The sequence below is a fragment of the Equus quagga genome, chromosome 5, assembly GCF_021613505.1.
Source record: "Equus quagga isolate Etosha38 chromosome 5, UCLA_HA_Equagga_1.0, whole genome shotgun sequence".
In the NCBI taxonomy this organism is placed as follows: Eukaryota; Metazoa; Chordata; class Mammalia; order Perissodactyla; family Equidae; genus Equus; species Equus quagga.
This window is the reverse complement of record NC_060271.1, coordinates 42,498,048-42,519,933: the sequence shown is the minus strand read 5'-3', so window position 1 is coordinate 42,519,933 and position 21,886 is coordinate 42,498,048. Positions and strand designations below refer to the sequence as shown.

At 37.7% G+C, this 21,886-nt stretch overlaps 1 protein-coding gene across 4 annotated transcripts in view; it reads right to left on the bottom strand.

Annotated features, from left to right (window-relative positions):
• RERE (arginine-glutamic acid dipeptide repeats) overlaps nt 1-21,886 on the bottom strand; it is a 404,029-nt gene that overhangs the window by 139,600 nt on the left and 242,543 nt on the right. The window contains exon 1 of one of the 4 annotated variants that reach the window (XM_046660508.1): nt 9,469-9,608. The exons of the other annotated variants lie outside the window; for them this stretch is intronic. Coding sequence (XP_046516464.1) covers nt 9,469-9,494 — 26 coding nt within the window. The 5' untranslated portion in view covers nt 9,495-9,608. Of the gene's footprint in view, nt 1-9,468; nt 9,609-21,886 lie in introns of those variants that run through there. 4 annotated transcript variants of the gene reach the window in all.

Here is a 21,886-nt window from a genome sequence, read left to right as displayed (position 1 = left end):
AGGGAAGACTATTTTAATAAGCTTTTCGATAATTATGGATATTCTTTTTGATACTATACCAAGGCTCAACAAGTGATCGTTTCTTAAAGGTTTTTGCAGAATGTGAATCTAAAACCTTATCAATGATCTTCTGGACTCTTTTACATTAAAATCTATTGGTGTGTCTCAGCCTTTGAACGGATCTTCTATTCAGACACCATTTTGTAACGTCATGCATTGGTTAGATGGAAAATATTAGTTCACTAAGTTTTATAGATCTTCCAAATATCAACACAGCTCATTATACAATATTTTTTAAAAGTTACATTCATTAATATCATTACTCATTTTATAAGAGCCTGTAAGTGTAAGAAGTTGTCAAGCTCAGAGCATCGGTACAAGTTTTTCAAAATTCTAATTTTTACTTGAAAGCTCAAATCTTAGCTTTGGTAAATACTATCAGTTGTTTTCCTTGAAATGGCAGCCTCACTTTGTTCATTTTCAAGAAAACGTCTGCCGATTACCCAAGTCTGAATAACCACAGTTTGTCTGTCAGTTATTCTTTCAAATAAAAATAGTGTTCCATAAAAAAGTGACTAGTTCTAACTCAAAAAATAATCCGTGTCCTTCGGTATGCACTAGAAGTATTGTATGTCACTTCCCGAGTCATCACAAAGAACATTACAAAGACAGGAACTCAAGGGTTGAGATTTGATAAAATTAATAATGGGGTCCATAAACCACGCTTTGAGAAGCACTGATGATACATTCTGAACTTTAGAAAATACTGGAGGCTAAAATTCAAAAGGCCCCTAACCTTGAAGGATAAAGCTTGCATCTTCTATTTGTAATAAGAGCTAACATTTGAGTACTTTCTATCTGTTCTGGGTGCTCTACAGTATTATCTCATTTCTATGTATTAATTCATTTAATTCATATTTTGATATTAATGAAAGCATTAGTAGTGATATTCACAGATATTCAGATCTCACTCTATCATGTGTATAAAACAACATAGCTACTAAAGAGGTTTCTGTTTGATGTGAATAAAACAACATAGCTACTAAAGAGGTTTCTGTTTGATGTGCAGCGCTGCTTAATTAACACAGTAGGTCTGGGCAAAGCCAGGATGGTCATCAATTAAGGAAGGAAAACCCAGATCGAGGACGGTGTAAATCCCAGTAACGTCAGATAAAAGACAGTATGTATGAAATAAGAAACCAAAGATGGAAGTCATATCCCAGGATAATGCAGGACACATGTATGTACACCTTTAACCTTGCCTCAGGGTTTTCACTTACATTATTTTAAATTCAGGTATCTTATCTGACAAACACAAGCAAAATAATAATACCAGTTATCACTTATTAAGTGCTTTCTATGCCAGCTATACATTATTACATTATTCCCATGACAACTCTATGAGGCAGTATCTCCACTTTATAGACTTATAATAACAGTACTAATTTTAACATTAAGAAAGCAACTAACATATACATTGAACATTTACTATGTACCCGGCATTTTGAGCTAAGCAAATAACATACATTTTCTTATCTAATCTTAAGGATGACCCTGTAAGGTAGGTGCTATTATTACCTGTCCTGATAAGGAAACTGAAGCTAAGAGAGGTTATGAGTTGCCCAAGATTACACAGCTAACAAGTGAAAAAAACAGGATTCAAACTCAAGTTTACTTGACTCAAAAGCAAGAGCTCCCAGCCACACTCCCATATGGCAGAGTGATTAAGTTACTGAACACCAGTTACACAACTAATTATGAATGGCATCAGTATGGGAAGCCATATCCTTTTCCCTAATTTATTTCTATGTTCATTTTAAGCACCAAAGCAAGACAAAATAATCAAAAAGATTTTTTTTTAAACTTTGAAAATCATGTCAAAAGAAAAAACCTATCCAAATTAAAGTCCAGTTTATAAAAACATTGTCAAAATGACAAAATTATAGAGATGAAGAACAGATTAGTGGTTGCCAGTGTTAGGAATGGTGGGAGGAGAGGGGAGGGAGTAAGCAGATCTCCACGATGATGGAATAGATCTTGCTTATGGTGTTGGTTACACAAAACTATACCTGTGATAAAATGGCACAGAACTATACACACATTGTATTAATGTAATGTCTGGGTTTTGACATTGTGTTAGAGCTGTATACAATGTACTTATTGGGGGAAATGAATGAAGGGTATATGGGAGCACTCTGCAGTATCCTGTAACTTCCTGCAAGTCTAAAAGACTAAAGTTCTTAAAGTCAAAAGAAGAGGATAGCTGAGTGATATATTACAGACAGACTAGTGATAAGAAAGCAAGACAGATGAGAAAAGCTGATTAAATGATAAATAGATTCCCCCCAAATATATTGTAGACAGCTGAACAAGTAACTGAAGAAAAAAAATCCACAGTTAATAAGCAATGAGATTCAAGGAATTAACTCAAGCCACATGTTTCTTTTTCCGTGTTTACTAAGGATCTTTGGAAAGGGGTCATCCTTTTTGAGACATCTTAAAGTGCAAATCATACTCCACAAAAAAAAAAAAAAAAAAAGAATTATCACCATCCTCACCAGCAAGGAGGAATTTCTCTGTGAGGTTAACATAAATAATATATGTTTTTCAAAAGTGTTGAGGTTCAGTCCCCATCATTCTACAAATCTTTGCTTTGGAATATAAAAAAAATAGTCCCAGAAGCGAAATTATAGCAATAATGGTAAGTCATTGTGTGTATTCCTTGAGTATTTAAAAAAAAAAAAAAAGAAATTCATTGTATATGAAATCTGACACAAAAGAAACCAATGTAACAAAGCAATATCCATGGCAACTACAACTTAATATTTCAGTTCTCTTCAGCTGCAGTGGATTAAATAAAATGACAAGATGTTCCCTTTGAAAAGTAACCTGTTACCATGGAAACATTTTAGACTAAGAAGTAAACAGGGAGTGGACAGAAAGGAACAGGAAGCCTGCAACTGAATATCAAAAAGGGAGAAGCATCTATGCAAAGGAGATGAGAAGGCTGACTGGCCAGATGCAGGGGCGCTCCTTGAGAAGAGCATGCCAGCTGGAAAAAAGAGCCTGTCCAAACAAAATCATTTCTTCACCCTGAAGAGCAGGGACAGTGTGAGGGAGGCAAGGGTCTGTGAATGTTCACTCAAGACACCCAAATATCTCTACATGACCATGGTGATTGCTTAAGACAAGGACTTGAGTCTACAGGCAGAGAACAGGAACAAGGACATGGGGTCCAGGGGAGAAGACAGGAGCTGGTACAACAGGGGCCTTTTACAGGGAGCTGGCATGACTTCCCATTATAACCCAGACCTGGTCTCCGCCCCAAGCCGAGAATGTAACAGCAGTGTGGCCTGAGGCCCAATCCGAAAAGGGTGGGACTGATAACTTTCAAGTCAAACCCCTGCTCTGTAGCTAGCGGAATGTGTGAATGAAACCACTGTGCAATCTTCCTTTACCTGTCTCTCCATCACAAGGCTGAGGCAGTACATAATTCTTATCTTTTCTATAGGGTATTAAGTTGAATAGGAAGACTGGCATGCAATCAACAGAAAGAAGATTCTAGAAACTCCACTTACTAGCTCATTCAAAAAGTGACCACGGAAATAGTCTGTTGGTCAGAACGAAATACACCAAATTTTAGGAATATCGAAAGGCAATTTATCAGAATCACTTCTTTTTAGAAGGGTTGTGGGCAGGAGTGAAATGAGGCTGATAAGGAAGGCGAGAACAGCCTGCTGGGTTTCTCAGATTTCTCCAACATGGACACCTATTTCTAAAGCAGTCTTTAACAAGTCTGCAATTGCCTTAAAGTCCAACATAGTATCTTAAAATCCAGGTAAATTTTGTCTCCTATTCCATAACATATTCTCACGCATTTTAAGATAGAAAAAGAAAACTGCCCTAAATCTGACTAAAATCTCTGTTTTTGTACCTCCTATCAGGATATCCCACGACTTTGGCACCCTACTACTGGGAAGGAATAATTGTTATACACACCTGAGTTTAGATGCTCAGGTGCAGGGGAAGAGCAAAGACTCCAGAATCAAATGAACCTGGATTTGAATTCCGGTACCAAGGTTCTTGAAGTTCGAAGCATGATCTTAAAGACACAATTTAATCTCTCTGAGCCCCAGTTTTCTTATCTATGAAATGAGATTCATAATGGCTAATTTGCAAAGTTGCTATAAAAATAAAAGATGATCTACAGAAAGAAGGAGACATAGTGCCTGTTCCACAGTAGTCATTACTATTATTAGCTCTAAGTACTGACAATAAGTGAGAATGGGAGCTAATTCCTCTATTATAAGTTCTTAAAGCACCACCTACCTCTCCTTTGGCCCTTATCACAGTCATGATTTTATATTTATTTTGTGTAATTATTTTTTTCGATGGCTGTCTTGCCATTTACACTGAAAGCACCCTGCGAGTAAGGAACCAAGTCTGTTTTCAGCTTATATCCTTCCCCCTTATATCCCAGAGCTGACTGGCATTCACTAAATATACTTTAAATGCATAAATGACTCCAATATTTTAACTCAACTACTGTTTAGCCATAGATAGCAACTAAGTGCTTTGTTGCAAAATTAAGTCAAGCCACCTGTGACAGAAGGCTAGCCCTCTAAGAAAAATTAATCTGAAACAGGCTTGATACACTACCCAGGAGGAAAAAAAATTCAGTATTCATTAAAAACAAAGAAAAAAGAAAAGGAGAATCAGTCAATAGTGAAAGCGTTAATGTTCCAAAATCATACACATATGCAAAGGTCAAGACAGGAAGTCATCCAAAATCCAAAATCATAATATTCTAACTTTTTCCTGAGGGAAGGTTCCTTAGAGGCCATCTGAGCCAATCTTCTGCCTTAACAGAAGAAACCAAGGCCTGAGGAGACAAAGGTGCTCTTTCAAGGGGTCACAGTGAGCTAATTACAGAGGCTTCAAGGCCACAGAAGGAGTTCTCCTTCTACAGAGTCCCTCTAAATATAATTCAGAGTTCAGAACTAAGAATGTAGGCATTGGTTGAGGAATAAGAATTTCTATACTGACAATAAGATGCAGTAAATACAACCTCTACATAATATGTAACATCAGAAAAAAAGTGGTAAAAAAATTTTTAAACAACATGTGAGAAGGATCTAGTTTCGAAGCACTACAATGACCTTGCTCCACTGGCTAAACTTCTTATTTGTCTGACCTCTTCCCTGTTATGTAGTAATATGCAACATATCTGCCCATGACGTATGACTCCACCCCAACTCAGGCTCCTCATGGGTTTTACCGTTGTCACCTGCTGTAAAGTAGGAAACAGCTATAAGGACCGCAGCCCAACAAGGAGCTGCATGAACACATATACGACGCTTTACAAAACAAACCTTTTTTAAACCCTGCTTGATTGAAACAGTTTATAAAGCACCAGTATTTGAAGACTAAGCCGATCTCCAGAACAAAAACGTTGCTGGCTTTCTGCACTCTGAAATTAACAGGAATGGAGTGTCCCCAGAAAAAGAGGGACTTTGGACCAAGTAATTATGTCTACAATGCACGTTTACATGTTTCTTTGTTCCCACTGGGAAGTCTCTGGGAAATGACATAAAAAATATGACCATCACCTTATTCCTCTTACTGTAGTGGTGTGAACATGGGAGGAGGGGGAGGAGGAGGCAGCAGCAGTGGTGATGGCAACACAAGCACTGACACACACATACATCCCTCCTGCTATGTTAAAGAAAGTGCAAGAAAAGAACAATGTTTAATGCTGAACACACCAAATGTTACAGGATATGGAAGTAAAGCTTCTTTAAAAAAAGAAATTCAAGAACGGTAGCTCTAAGAGAGCATAAGAAGAAAGTGGATCAATAAATGGTGGCTAAACATATTGGTCACTAATTTAATTACCATAATTCCTAACACAATTCCTAACATTGTCTTAGTTGAATAGGTTGACCCAAAACATACGGAGCTTATTGACAAAACTATACCCACATGAGATTGTAGACTTAGCCTCTGAGTTAATAACAATGAACTGAGCCACTATGTGCCAAGCACTTTCATACTGTTTTCATTCCATCTTTGTAACAACTGTGGGAAATAGTATTTATCTACATAGGACCTATGATAAAACTGAGGTTCAAAGGAGAGAAGGAACCTAGCCAACGTCACAGCTTGCCCAATGTCACATATTAGGTGGAATTTGAAGCATACCATCTAGCTCCAAATCTAATCTTTTCTCTTACCCTAGATGCCATTCATTTATTCAATATGTTTATGCTGGAGGCCCATTTGACTCAGGCACTCTACTGGAACTGAGGCTACAAGAACAGACATTGTCCGTGCCCCTAGAAGCTTAAAGTACAATAGAGAAGACAATCAATCAAATAGTCAAATAAATGTATAGTTCAAAGAACTTTGATAGAAATAATGTCTAATTATCCCAACTGAATTAAAATGAACTCTTAGCTTAGACCCAAAATATCACAGAGGCTACAACATGAGACTAGATTAGTTTTCTTTCAGATTTGCTTTAAAGATATGTTCAAGAACCTGTATCCTCCCCCATCAGACACTGCTCAATACAGATGATTATCAGTTTGGGAGGAGACTCAAGAATGCATACATAATTTCAAATCTCCCTTTAGCCCCTATTTTCTATTTTCTCTCTCATTCTATCAGATATTTGTCTTATAGCTTTAGAATGAATGCCTCTCTGGTGGAAGACAACTCAGTTCAGTAACGACCGAAAAGGAAAAATTAATTCAGAAGGAAAAAGGATCAGGAACAATAAACAACTGGAGAATCACAGACATGGTGAACATCAGGTCCGAGGCATATCAGAATCTTCCAATTCATAAGCTAACAAACCAGGCAAGAGTCTAGTAAGTGGTCAAAAGCAGAGCTATGCTGTGAACAGATTCACGGACTGCAAAACTTATGTTGACTGAGGAACATTTTAATAGATTCTGATTCAAGAGTCTAATATAATGACAAGAAAAGGTAATAACAGGATAACATTTTGGTGAACTTTTACTTTTATATTTTTTGGACACATACACTGTCTATATTCACCAACATTTCCTGATACTCTGAAGCACAACAGGAGGGGAATAAACCAAAAGGAAACTAACTAGCAACCTTCCAATGCCCAAGCCACACAGACCCTAGAGGACTTCACCAACCAAGAGAAGAACTTCCCATATGTTGTTCCTTCACCTCCACCACCACACAAGCATAGAAGCTGTAAAGCAGAAGATGGTGGTCAGGAAATAACATTCCAAAAATATTTTTGCAAGGAAAATATAGAACAAATGCATACCAGACAAAAAACAGCTCTAGGGACTTATCTTACTGGATTTGAAACAGAGAAATTTGACTCTTAACAACAAAGGGTTTCCACAGATTACAGTGGTAATTACAAGTCCTTGCCATCTAAACAGGTGGCTGCACACAAGCTCCACAAATGCACATTTGTATTAGGCCAGGCCAGCCAGACAAGCAGGAGAAACCCGACCAGAATTGATTCAGCTACAAGTACAGCTTCCTTATCACATTCTTTTTGCTAAATGTAAGAAAAGTTTAAGAAGAATTAAAGATCCAAGAATTGAAAGGCAGGTCCACAGCTTTTTTCCTAACAAATATTCTCCTGACTCAAACAATGAGTTTTCTGAAATAAGTCTGAAACTTTAGTCCTACAAGGATCCCACATGTGAATAACCAGCAAATGCTGCAGCGTCCAGTTCCTCTAGTCTAGAGAAAGAATAATTTTACACTTACAACAGAGAAGAAGAAAAGAAAGTAAATGTGCTTCTAAATAGAGTGAAATAAAATAAGTTTGAGAAGCAACACGACATGGTATGGAGACAAGTGGATATCTGCCCCAAACTCCCAAATGCAATGTTCAAATAAATATGATCACAATGGGAAGACAGCCATCACGTGAATGGAAAAGGAGATTAAAAAATAGTAATAAATGCACTAACCGTAAATTATCCCTGCATAATTCATCTCCTTAATCGCAATCCCAAAATTGAACTTGCTAGAAGCCAGATTATACTTCAGTAGTATTTTCAGTGGCTAGAATTCACTATTAGCCTGCCTAAAAACTTTCCACCAAAACCAGGGGCCTCCTCTGATAAGAGTTGACCATGCACAGCTCCATATTCATATTATACAACAAACAGCTTACATGAAGAATTTCTCCCTGCATCACCAATGTACAATATATTTCTTTCCTATCCTATGGGAGTTTTTCAGTTGCACATTCTTCTACATTGTAAACTTCCTTTCATCTTTACAAATGCACAAAACTTAGGTGTCACTTCAAAAGTTTTCCCAATTTTTATAAGAAAAAAGGGGAGAGCAAACAAAGAGGAACAACCAATATAATTCAAAAACTTCACTTAAAATCCACTTGGGTAAGAATTCAACTTGTCCTAAATCTGCTTATTATGATTGGCTGCCTAAGTTAGCAATGGTGAGAGCTATCTGTCTGAGCCCTGTCTGCAAACAGGACACGCAAAAAGCATAATTCCCCTCACAGAAAAGACTAGTGTCCAGCCCCATTAAGCAGTGGGCACAAAACCTGGCCTTGCCAATGCCTCCACCTTCTCAGGCATCAACTCCTCTTTTTACTCTTCTCCTACAGAGTTCTCAAGTCACACAACAAAATATACATACACAACAAATGCCATCTTCTGCTAAAATAAACAAAATACCTGGAACTTCAACTTCTAACACAAAATCACTGTGTACAATTTTTTTTAATGCCAAGAAATTTTCCATAAGCTCCAAAAGAAAGAACTGATTGCTTCCTTTTGAAGCAATAGAAAATAGTGTGACATAATATTTCATTTCTAAAAAAACCAATTTTAAGGTGATACTGTTGCAAGCATAATCCACAACTGTTTCCTGCATATGTCAAAACGTATGTACTGCGTTTTCAGACTTCAGAGAAAGATCACAGGAATTATAATTTGCTCTGGCAAACAGGCTCTCAACCAAAACAAGTTCCACCCACCTTCAAAGCAACCAATAGCTGCCCACCTAACACCCTTCCTAAAACATCCAAACAGAACTGCTCTCAGGCCCAAGCATTCCCTACCAGCCACACGGCAACCGAGCAGCCTGCAGGTTTGTTCTGCAGGTGCGGGAAGGCAAACAAGCTGGGCACCAGGCACCCAGCAAGACTCAGGTTAAAAGTACACCCGGAGAGGAAGGGGTGACGGAGAGGGGAAGAGGACAGCAACAGAGGGACTCACAACATTCTTCATTTGCTTAATGCATCTCTGGGTAGACCCCATTTTTAGCTTTGATTTCACGCTTCACAACACCACCTATATGACCAGCCAGGACTGAAGTAAAGGCTCTCAGGATCATGCACTATAAATGATGAAATGATTCATAAACATCTTCAGAAGTGAGAACGAGCAGCAAAAACCATCACTGTTTCGGTGAGGCCAGAGGAAGATAGCCTACCTGCAGGGGCTGAATGGATCATCCATGACTAACAGGCTCTGGTGAGTCTAGCTGGATCCCTGAACCTCTACTTACTGTTGAAACTCTGCCTCTTCTACTCTAACAACTCAAAATGGAGGCACATGCAGTCTGAGAGACCTCATAGAGCTTTCACTGAGCTTGTGCTATGACCTAAGCCTTCACGCAGAACGCAGAAACTTCCCCCTCACCCTGACAGGACTGAGCATGTGCTGTGACCCTCCCTCATCCATACACTGTCTCTCAACGCAATCAATCTCAACCCTGCTGTTTCCGTAAATAAAGCCCAGCCAACAGACTCTGCAGCTTCTCCCTGCATACCAAGCTAGTGTGCAGGGAAGTGGGGCCTTAGAAGGGGGATCCGAGACAGCCAACACCAGGGAACTTGACAAGCCGAGCCATCAGCCATCCAGAGTCTTCAGATAAACGCCCTGCTCTATCAAGACAACAGCAAGTTCTGTTTTGTCTGTTTTTTTTTTTTAATAAATTGGGTTTTTAAATAGCAAGATCTTCAAGAAAGAATAGAATCAAAAGGCACAGATATAAATGGCTATACATAAGATTAATTAACCAAAATACTGCAGCACATTTAAAAACATAGTTGTAGCTACTTAAGGGGAGCAACCCCACAAATTTCTTGTTGAAAACTTTAAACACTTAGAAAAAGGCCAGACAGACAAATTGTCACAGCTACAAATGCAGTGTAGTTGGTATAGTGAGCAGAGTATTAAGGAATACTGTATTTTATGCAAAGAGCTTCATCTCTATTAGATAAGAATTTCTAAAATTGCCTAAATAATAAATAAAAACATTTCCTAAAGTGATACTCACTCAGGTATGTCTAATTTGAATAATGCACTTCTAACAATAAGAAGGGCAGGAGGGTTCAAATCAAGAGGTCAAAGACCACCCTGCCACAAATACCCTAGCATCTAAAAATCTCAGTTGAGGTCTCCTGATTCAAAACTCTAGGCAACTCTAGGGGCCGGCCCGATGGTGCACCAGTTAAGTTCGCACATTCCACTTCGGTGGCCCAGGATTCATCAGTTCAGATCCTGGGAGTGGACATGGCACCGCTTGGCAAGCCATGATGTGGTAGGCGTCCCACATATAAAGTGGAGGAAGATGCTCACGGATGTTAGCTCAGGGCCAGTCTTCCTCAGCAAAAAGAGGAAGATTGGCAGTGGATGTTAGCTCAGGGCTAATCTTCCTCAAAAAAAAAAAAAAAAAGAAAACTCTAGGCAACTCTTTATTAACATTGCCCATGAAACTAAATTCATTTAAAATTTAATCAGAAAAGATTTCTAAAGCCACACAAGCGAGGCCACAACATTCTAGTCATACCGATCACTACGAAGTATTCATATTGCTCACAGTATGAGCCATTTTCTGTTAAAACCTTTAACAACACATTTTATACCCTCTCCCCCAACCTCTGCCTCCAACAAAAGGCAAATTGGGCTGTCAGCTATATAAGAAATCCTACTTCTGGATCTGTATGTAGGCTTAGTTTCCATTTGCAAACTAAGAAATGATTCTATAATTAAAAAAGAAAACGAAGACCATGAGACTCCCATGTATTGTAAAGCAAATACAGGTGCCATTCCATTTCTTTAGTACTCCTGTTTATGCTATCAAATAAACTAAATTCTGAGACTACAATTAAATAAAAAACTCTCATTGTGCTGAAAATGTAATTTACACAACACAAGAAATGCCAAAATGCACTTAAGTAAGTTTTACTCTCGACCGAGCACATGAAGCAAGTATGTACAGGTTGGAAGACCATTTTCCCTATTGGTATGTAAGATAACACGTCCCCAGAAGTAGGTGACTAGAAACAGTCTAGAGAAAAAGAGGAGCAATCGAATTAGACCCTAGCAGCCAAATTAGCATGAATATGACCACCAAAGTATTTCCTCCAAAAATGCATTTTTAAAAAAATACCAAGTCCTTTCACATGGAAAATATTCACCTGAAGAAATTAACATAAAATAATAATTTAATAAATTCACCATTATTCTGAAAAAACATAAAACTGTTCAAAAGAACACAGCACAAAAACAGTTATTGTGATAGAAAGTCAAGAAACGTGGACTATCATTTTGGTCCCACAAAATGCCCTGAGTGACACTAAGGCAAATTACCAACATCCTATGGCCCTTTTTCTGTAATACTAGATCCCAGTTGCAATCCCAACCTATTTCAACATCCTCTTCATTGTCTTTTCTGACACTGCCAACTCACAGCCGTCCTTTACACACCATTAGGACAGACTCCCGTTCTCCTGTCACCCCTCAGTGGCAGCACACCCCACAGCTCACTCTTAAGAGACCTCTTCCCTTTCATATCCTTTTGCATGGAGAATTCACCCACTCTACCACAATTCCAACCAGCTCCTCTGGAGACATCACCCTACTGGGAGCAGCTTGGAAACCTCAGAGAACTTTGTTTTCCTCTTGCTGCACTGTTATCCACCACAGCTTTTCTGGGGTACCTCACCTCTCTTAATACGTGTTAAGTTCTTTGGGAGCAAGGACAATATCAGCCATCTATATTGGGAACCACCTAACCCTCGTATTTTATTTTTGTATTCAGTTTATATTGGCTTATAACACTGTGTAACAGGTGTACATTACATTTCAGTTTCTGTATGGACTGCATTGTGTTCACCACCAATAGTCTAGTTTTTATCCATCATCATACATAGATGCCCCTTGATCCCTTTTCACCCTCCCTCCACCCGCTTCTCCTCTGGTAACCATTAATCAGTTCTCCTTACCTACGTGTTTGTTTATCTTCCACATGAGTGAAATCATACGCCAACCCTTTCGTTTTGTAGTACCTCAAAAAAAATACATGTGATGCACTGAGAAGGGCATGATATCACTTATATAGTGGTCCTTGGCAAAGAATTACACAACTTAAATTTAATCATGAGGAAACATCAAACAAACCCAAATTAAAGAGTATTCAAGAAAACTGGCTTCTACTCTTCACAAATGTCAATGTCACGAAAAATCAAAAAAGGCTAAGAAACACGAAAACAAAGACAGGGAAAGGATATCAAAGAGCTACAACTAAATGTCAATGTGTGATCATGGAGGCAAATTACTATAAAGGTCAATATTAGAAAAGCTAGCAAAATTTGAATATAGACTATATGGTACTATATCATTGTTACCTCTCCTGATCTTGATAACCATACAGTGATTATGTAAGAGAACCTTCTTGTTCTTGGGAAATATACATTGAAATATTGAGGGTGAAAGAAGCTTGATGTCTGCAATTCATTCCCAAATGATTCAGGAAAGGAAAATAAATACTACGAAGAAAATAAGGTTGCAAAGAGGGTAAATATAGAGAATAATACGGCAAAAACAGAAATAATAAAGCAAATCTGTAATAAAGTTAAAAAGATAACTAGCACATAACACAAAACCAATAAAATAACAAAGCAAATATTGCAAAACGTTAACAACTGGTGAATTGGGTAAAAAAATATATGAGAGTTCTATGTACTAACTTCATAACTCTTCAAGTTATGTATATAAAATTCCAAACTGAAAATGTAAAAATATAGAAAACAAAAAATACTTGTACTAGCCTTAAATCATCAATCCTCATGGAATCTGGAGAATAGACCACACCAGTGGCAATGAGTGACCTGCCTGGCTACCCACTTCCAGAGTGCTCTAATCCCCTGAATCCACTTAATACCCAGTTCCAAGTTCAATCCAACCTCAGAATATGAGATTAGTCCTCTTCCTTGTCAGAGACAATCAAGCAGCCCTGAAATCTAGTGGATTGGTAATTGAATGAGCTAATGTGTCACTTTTAACTATAAAATCCAATTCTAGAAATGGGCTGTGTTTCCACTGATGAAGCCATGTCTTACAGTGAGGACACCTCAGAACTCTACTCAGCATTTATGTGCCTCCAAGACCTGGGCCTTGTTTTCACCACTGGTTCTCTTGAACACCAAATGCCTGCTTACTGCTGCTGACTACCTGCCTGGCCCTCACTCCTGCCACGACATCTCTCTAACCTATCATCTGGCTGCCTGCAGGGATATGCGCACACACCTGTGCATGAGTTGCCCCAGCGCTTCCTTCTATGCTGTACTGCTACATCATCCCAGAAGTCTGTGATCCCAAGTACATCTACATCATCTCTGGATGCCAGACCTCCCTCTCTCCTCCAAGGAATCCCTAGCAAACAATGGGTGAAGGATTAACCCTTCTGGATAGATTAAAGGGGAGCTGAGCAGGTGAACTGAATACACTATACTAATGGAGTCTTTCTAAAACTAAAAGGTTTATTACATAAAAACTACAATAATTTTTAGTGAGCAGAAAATTTATGTTTTTCAAAGCTACAGTAAGAGCTGTAGCATGGAAGTTTTCTAGGTTTATTTTAAAGAGTTTACTACTTACCAGAAATAGAAAAATGTCTAAAATGTTTTATTAGCAAGTGTAAAGCAAAAATAGCAATAAAAACTTAACATTCAGGAAATTCTAGGAAAAAAATGCTTGTTGGAAAAAAGATACTCTATCTTAACTTTTAATTAGTACTAACCAGATGAACAGAAGGGAAGCTTTCAGAAACAGTTTAAATTTTATTTTCTAATTGTTCATAGTATGTGGAAATAGAACCGAGTTTTATATATATTGTTCTTATATGGATTAAGCATGCTGATTTATCTTAGTTCTAACAGTTTGTTTACATTTTCTCACATTTTCTGGTAAAAATCATTATATCACACTAATAAAGGTTCATTTCTCCATTCCCAATTCTCACATATTTTCTTTTCATGCCTTAATGGACATGGAAATCCTTATATTGTTTCTGATTTTAGAGAGAATACTTCCAACACTCTGTCCTTAAGTATGGTGCTTACTGCAGGTTTTTGTCAGAATAAGGCAGTTTCATTCTACAGTTAATTTGCTAAGTCCTCCCCCCCCCAATACCGAATAAGTGGAATTTTATAAAGTGCTTTTCTACATCAAGATGATTATATATTTGTTCTTCAACATGTTAAAGTCATAAAATATGTTAACATTTAAATTATTACTAAACCATTCTTATACTCTATAAACTCAACTTGGACAAGTATATTTTTAATGCTTTGCTAGAGTCCATTTTCTAATACTTTATTTAAACATTTTACATGCACGTTCATAAGCATGACCTACAAATTTTACTTTTTATCTGGTTTTGGTATAAAGGTTTTACCAGCCTCTTAAACTGACTCAGGGAACTTACATCATCTTTCTCTGTTCTCCAGAACACTGGTAGAATTCACCTGTAAAGTGTGAGTCTAATTTGTTTTTCCTTTTTGGTCTAATGAGAAGAAAAGAAGTGTCCTGTACAAATTACGAAAACTGGCTTTAAAGAAAGAAGGCATGCATTTTTTACCCACTTCCTCTTTCTTCTAGCCTGAAATTGGGATGTCCTGGCTACCATACCATCACTGCCTTGAGCACAAGGTATCAGCTGAAGTCAAGGATAGCAGAGGGTGGTGGGTCCCTAATGGTAGTGGAGCCCCACACCAGCCTAGGATTGCTTCCCTTCAAACTTTGCTTCCATGAGAGAGAAGTAAAAGTTCTATTTTGTTTAAGCATGTTGTACAGTCTCTTTCTGATAGCTCTAGTTTTTAAGTTCTTAGGTGCGCTTCTTACCATTGTTTTATCTGACTCAAGTTGATGGCACATGGTTTCTTCCCACATTTTGTAATTTTTGACAGCAAGCTCAAGATTCAAAGATATTTTATCTGCAGATATCCTATAGGTTCTTGAATGAGGGTGTGTTCCTCCAAAAAAATTTTACATATGCTTCTGTCAGGTGTCCTGGGTGGCTCATTGGCACACCACCACTTTTTATATTATCTTCTTATTCTGAAGTTCTCACATTTTTCAAGCATGTAAATTCAAGCCCCAACTGCCATGGGGGCAAGGCCCAAAGTTATGAATTAAAAGAGGAATTCTCCCTCTATTCTTCCTCTTCTGTTTTGGGTCCAGAGTCCCAATCCCAAACAGCTTTCCCTGACACTTCCCTCTATAGTTCTAGATATGTTATCTAGTTTAATCTTTTCACCAAAAGAACAGACCTTTGATGGACCTAACCTTGTACAGGGCTCTCAGTTCCAACTCCTCAACCCCTTGAGATAAAGGCCTCATCTCCTGTACCTGATGGGTGTTAAAACCAAAGACCCTTTGTTAAGGAGATGAGAAACCGACCTGAGCACCTCTGATCATGGGCTGCTGAAGAAGGATCAGCTTACTGCTTTACTTTTCAGTTTCTCTTAATTCTTGCAAGCTCAGGCCTGCATTTAACTTTTATTATATTTCACTCAACATTTGTACATGTTTACTGGCAAAAGGCATTGAGCATGTATAGGTGTATGTGTATGTATTAAGATTATAATTAAAATATTGTTTATACATAATATGCATATAATCATGCATTCCTTTATTAGTTCATCTTCCATTATGAACATAATACCATGTCATTAAATATTTACAAAAATATTTGTAATGAGCACCTTGCATGCCATCATACGGATGGCCCATAATTTATTCTCATATTGTTGAACATTTCTGATTTTTCCAGTATTTGGTTATGCTAAATAACATTGTGATCATCTTTTTTCAACATAAATTTTTATACTTCAGCTGAAAAGTGACAATCTAGATCCTCTTTCTTTCAATGCCCACAAAGATGTATAGTCAAAGAAAAACACAAACATGGGTTATAGAATTATGTATTTTTTCAGTTTGCTTCTTTAACTTCTGTATTTGTCAAGTTATTCTCTAGTGAGCACATATTTTTTTCTTCATTAGAAAACCTAAAAGGTATTTTCCAACACAGCCAAAAGAAAATTAAGTTGTATATGAATCAACCTATGATGAAATTATAGAAGTTAAGAGCACAAGCTTTGGAGTCAAATAGGCTTGTGGTTTCCTGTTTACTAACTATATGACTTAGGTGGTTATTTAACATAATACCAATTTCCTCATTTATAAAATAAAGATAATACCAACCTCACTGAACTTTCATGGGAATTGAATAGATTAAACAATCTAGCACAGAGTAAGCGTTCACTACATGGTAGTAGTTGTTCTCCCATGCACCTTGAACAGATGATGTTACAAATTTGGTTCCCTGAGGCCACATTAAGAAATATCAAATGCTAAATCTACTAAAGATACAACTCAAGATGTCAAAACCCATCCATGGGGCCAGCCCCGTGGCCAAGTGGTTAAGTTTGCGCACTCAGCTTCGGCCGCCCGGGGTTTCACCAGTTGGGGATCCTGAATGTGGACGTGGCACCGCTCATCAAGCCATGCTGAGGTGGTGTCCCACATGCCACAACTAGAAGGACCCACAACTAAAAATACACAACTATGTACCAGGGGGCTTTGGGAAGAAAAAGGAAAAATTTTTTTAAATCTTAAAAAAAAAAAAGCCCATCCATGTATGGGAGAGAGCAGAATCAGTGACAGGAAAGTGGAAGAAAGGTATGAAGGATAATGAAACAAGATTTTTCACCATTAAAGATGAAGAATTATAAATAAGGAAAAAGGGGGGAAAAGTAGCAGGAACTCTGTGGTTTTAGAACTAGAGAATTTGGTATGAACACAGATATACAGATAAAGAAACATAGATGTACAAGTGTGCATTCTCTCTCTCTCTCATACACACACACACACACACACACACACACACACACACACTCAGAAGGCCTGCGAGCAGTGATACAAAGTAATGAGCACATCTAGCACCAGATCTTGGTTTCTAAGTATCATTCCCCAAAATCTGGGACAATCGGACCTCAAAATGAATGCTGATGGTAACAGATTATAAACAACTGAATGAAATAGGAAGCCATTAGTCCATCCTGATAAATATAAATGAATAAATTAAAGTTTGATGAGAAAGACGATATCTACATAGTTTCAAAGCAACCTCCCAGAAAGTGGTCATTAATTATAAAAGGAATAAGAGAAATTTTACAATTGCAAAGCCTGGCAGACAGCAACTTATTCAATTAAGCAAAGTGAACATTAACAGCATTGGAACAAACTAGAATTGTGTACCACCTAATAAGATGCAGGGAAAAAAATGAAAAAAAAAAACCCCAGCTGATTTCTGAGCTTTCCCTGTCAAAGATACAAGATCTAAATCTAATAATAAGGAAACATCATAAATGCAAACTGAGGGACAGTCTACCAAATAATTAGCCTATACTTCTCAAAAGTACCAAAGTCATGAAGTGAAGGAAAGACTGAGAAGCTGTTCCCAAGTGAAGGAGACTAAACTGACATGACAACTAAATCCAGAATGCTGAACTGGATCCTTTTGCTTAAAGGTCTTTATTGGGAAAACTGATAAAATTTGACTGGAGTCTGAGAATTGTATGCTAATAACATTTCATCGTTAATTTCCTGATTTTGAGGACTTTATCATGGTTACGTAAGAAAATGTCCTTGTTCACAGAAAATACATAAAGTATTGAGAGTATGATACAGCCTCACAGTGACAACATATTTCAAATGGTTCAGTTAAGAAAAGGTCTTCTACTGTACTTGCAACTGTTCCATAAGGTTGAAATTGTTTAAAACACAGTAAAATAAAATGAATTATGCAAGTGAAACACTCAGAGCAGTGCCAGGCACGTAGTACTCACTAACTGTAGCTATTATTAGTAACATTATTGCCACAGTCAGTCAGGGAGAGATTAAATATAATTCCTTGCAAGTATCTCAGTTTACAACTGCTACTAAATGTAGCGATAAATGTCCTTAAGCCTCAATACAGTCATGTGCTGCATAAAGACATCAGGATCAACAACAGACCCCCATACACGACGGTGGTCCTGTAAAACTAGTACCATATAGCCTAGGTGCATAGTAGGCTATAATATCCAGGTTTGTTTAAGTACACTCTATAATGTTCGTACAACAACAAATCACCTAACAATGCATTTCTCAGAACGTATCCTTGTCATTAAGTGACGCATGATTGTATTGCTAAAAGAAACTCCGCAGAAGAAGAAAAGCAAAGAGGGCCCAGGTCATAGCAGGTGACCAGAGGCAATCACGAACCTTCTATCCTGGGTGATAAAAGCAGATCTGAGCCCTCAACTTGTTTTCTACCTGATGAGCAAGAGAAGACTCATGTTCACGAAGCAAAGGACCAAGAACATAACTAGATGTTTCATGTTGCAGACCAAGCCTCTGAAGAGACCATTGAAGATTTTATAAGATAGTATTAGAGAGAAAGAGAGAAGGAAAGAAAGATCAGTGAGCATCAAAACAAAATGCTACATTTTAAATAATAATTTTCTTCACCACCCCTAAATGCACTTTAGGGACTAAAGAACTCTAATTAAGCAAGGGGAAACAAATGGACTGGTCCCTGGGAAACTTCATGCTTAATAATTTAAAGATAAAGACATCTCCTCCCAAAGGGTCACTATGGAATCTTTTGTTCTTACTGGGACTCCACTCACCACTACTTCCTTCCCCTCCTAACTCACTGGCCTGAGGCAGAAAGGTAAGGAAAACTATACACCCAGAAAGATACACACTCAGAAAGGGTCAGAAAGTACAGTAAAAACGGCACTGGCCAACAGGCTGAACCTGCTGAGGTGGGGGGATGGGAAGATGGGAAAAAGGACTATCAAAACTTCAATAAAACCTACACACTATAGGGGATAAACTCATTTGCTATAAAAAGCCCAAATCTATTTTTCCCAATAAAATTTTTTTTCAATTTTGGTTCTCTCAGATTTTTCACTGAAATATTCTGACTGTAGAAATGTATTATTTCACATCAATATCACTTACATATTCATTATAATTGTTGGGTCAGTTTCATTAAGGTCAATGAAGAAATTTATCTACATTTTTAGTAACTGTTACATATTTTCTATGAATTTTACAATCAATATTCCAAGCAGAGTCAAGAATCCCCAGTGCTCAGACTTCCATATGTCAGCACAATCAACCAGGTGGTTAATGGTCTGGTAGAATCAAGATATCTTGGGAAGTAGTTTATGTTTTGCTTTTCGATTTAAGATTTCACAAGGTTTAAAAACAAAAAAACTTGGATATTTTTCAACCTTTTCCTCAAAAGAAATTTATAATTATTGCTGCAATTCCCAAGAAGCAACAAAAAACCTGACAGTTAACAAAAGCTACGTACAGGGTAGCTTTTGCCATCCCCATTTTACTGAGGTGGAAACAGAGTTCAGGAAGTACAAGCCTTACCCACAGACACAAAGATGAAGTGGTAGCAGAGGACCAGAACCCAGGCTTCCTGGGTCCAAGAGGGGAGATCTTTCCAGGTTGTCGATCTTAACAAAAGGATCGAGCAGTCAGATTAAATGGCAATGTGTACTGGACAAACGAAAAAGCAACTAAGGATAGTAAAAGGATGAATGTAACCATGTCTCCATGCTAGTCTCTATTTATAAGCTAAGCCCAACCTACTTTAGTTCAACCACGGATACTGGTGTTTTGGTCAGATGTATATAAGGTCTAATTGGCTTTACATACTAAGATCTCTGAGCTGAAAAATACTGAGTTGATTTAGTTTCTAACCAGACTGGATCAGATCCTTTAAACAAAATAAGAACATAATGACACTATGTTGCAGAGTATGCTGTCTGCAGAAGTAAATTTGAGATGAATCTTGTTCATATAGCGAAAGTGAACACTCCCTAAGGGCAGAAATGTCAAAACAAACTCCAAAAGCAAAGCCCAATTACCTAAGGGTTCAAGTTGAGGCCAGCATTAGATTCAAGTTTCTCATTTGTCAGCCTCTTGTAGCTTGTATCCTACTTGAAGCTAGACGCATCTGCCCCCAAATTTTTCACCCAATTGTGTTCCTTTCATGTCATGGCAAGCAAAAATACAGTGTCACAATCCTTTGCTAAGACTCTTAGGGTCAGAGGATTTTCAGCATTTAGAACTTTTTGGATTTAGAAAGGTACTAATAGCGAATACACCACATAGTATGTAATACCCTGCAGTGTCTGAGCAATAACCTCTCTTCTATTGAATTGGTACTTCTGTGGTAAAAGTTGCACAAATTCACAAGAGAGTGAACTAAATTAGGAATATAAATAGCCTCACATCAGTTCAGGTCAAGTTTGACCATCAAATGTGTTTGAGCACCAAGCTTAGCATAAAATTTTTTTTATTTTCAGAGCTTTCAGATTTCAGAATTGAAGATGAGAGATTATAGATCTGGATTATTGTGGATGCTTTATTAGTACTAATGATCAGTACTCTGGGTAGAAAAAAATTAATGAAATATAAATTTATACCTAATAACATAGTAATTCCATGCCAATTACCAAGAAATCCACCCTCCCCAAATTTTAAAGGCAATGAACCAAAGAGTATAGAAAAATCTGTTTCCCACTATCATACATGTCTTCAATAAAGTAATACCATCAAAACCAAAAAGTTCTGGACAACCAGACCTCTGACAACACACAACATTCAGAAATATAATAACCAGGTTAGGGGGAAAATAAAATAGTAGCCAAATACTGGGGTTTTTCGAAAAGGACCTATGCAATAAACATGATAAAAAACTCCACCTTTCAGTGCTGGCTAATACGCTAAATAAGTTATGGAATATTACATAAATCAACTTTTAACTACTATCAGAAATAAATCCATCTGAAGCTCCAATTTCAACTGCTCACTTAGAGTAAAATTCCTGCATTATTTAAGGGGAGGGGAAAGTCATGACAGTTTATAGTCACAGAATCACCATTATTTAACTTACGCTCTTACAGATATATGCACTATCTCACAGGATTATTACTAACAGTGTGACATTTCCTTTCCAATGACTCAGGGCACTAAGAGTCAGCACACAGCCCCATGCAGCCACAATTAGACGCTAGTCCCGCTCATTCAAATGAGCAGAATTATACCAGAAACCAGTTCATCACATGGCCACATTCCCCACAAACTTGAAACAAAGACAGAAACGGAGGTAAATTCTGCAAGGGTGTGTACCCTGAGTATTCTAAGGATCGGGTTGCACATAAGCCAGATGGAGGAAACACAGTTTTTCTACTCTCTGTTAATTCATCATTTGAGAAGCGGTAGGAACTGTACACACAACCCCAAACTTCAGAGGTATAAAATGGAGTTCAGGGTGAAACCAGTGAGCTAGGGCAAGCGGCCACACTGGCTCCACTGCTGCAAAGTTTTACACGCACTTTGTGAGAAGTTTGAGATCTGCCACAAACTTTACTTGAGGCAGACGTTCAAATGTTTGTTCAAGTCATCCAATATCCCTCAAACACTTACAATACACCAAGCACAAGCTGGACATGGGAACACAAGCACAGAAACAAGTAAATGGTGACTCG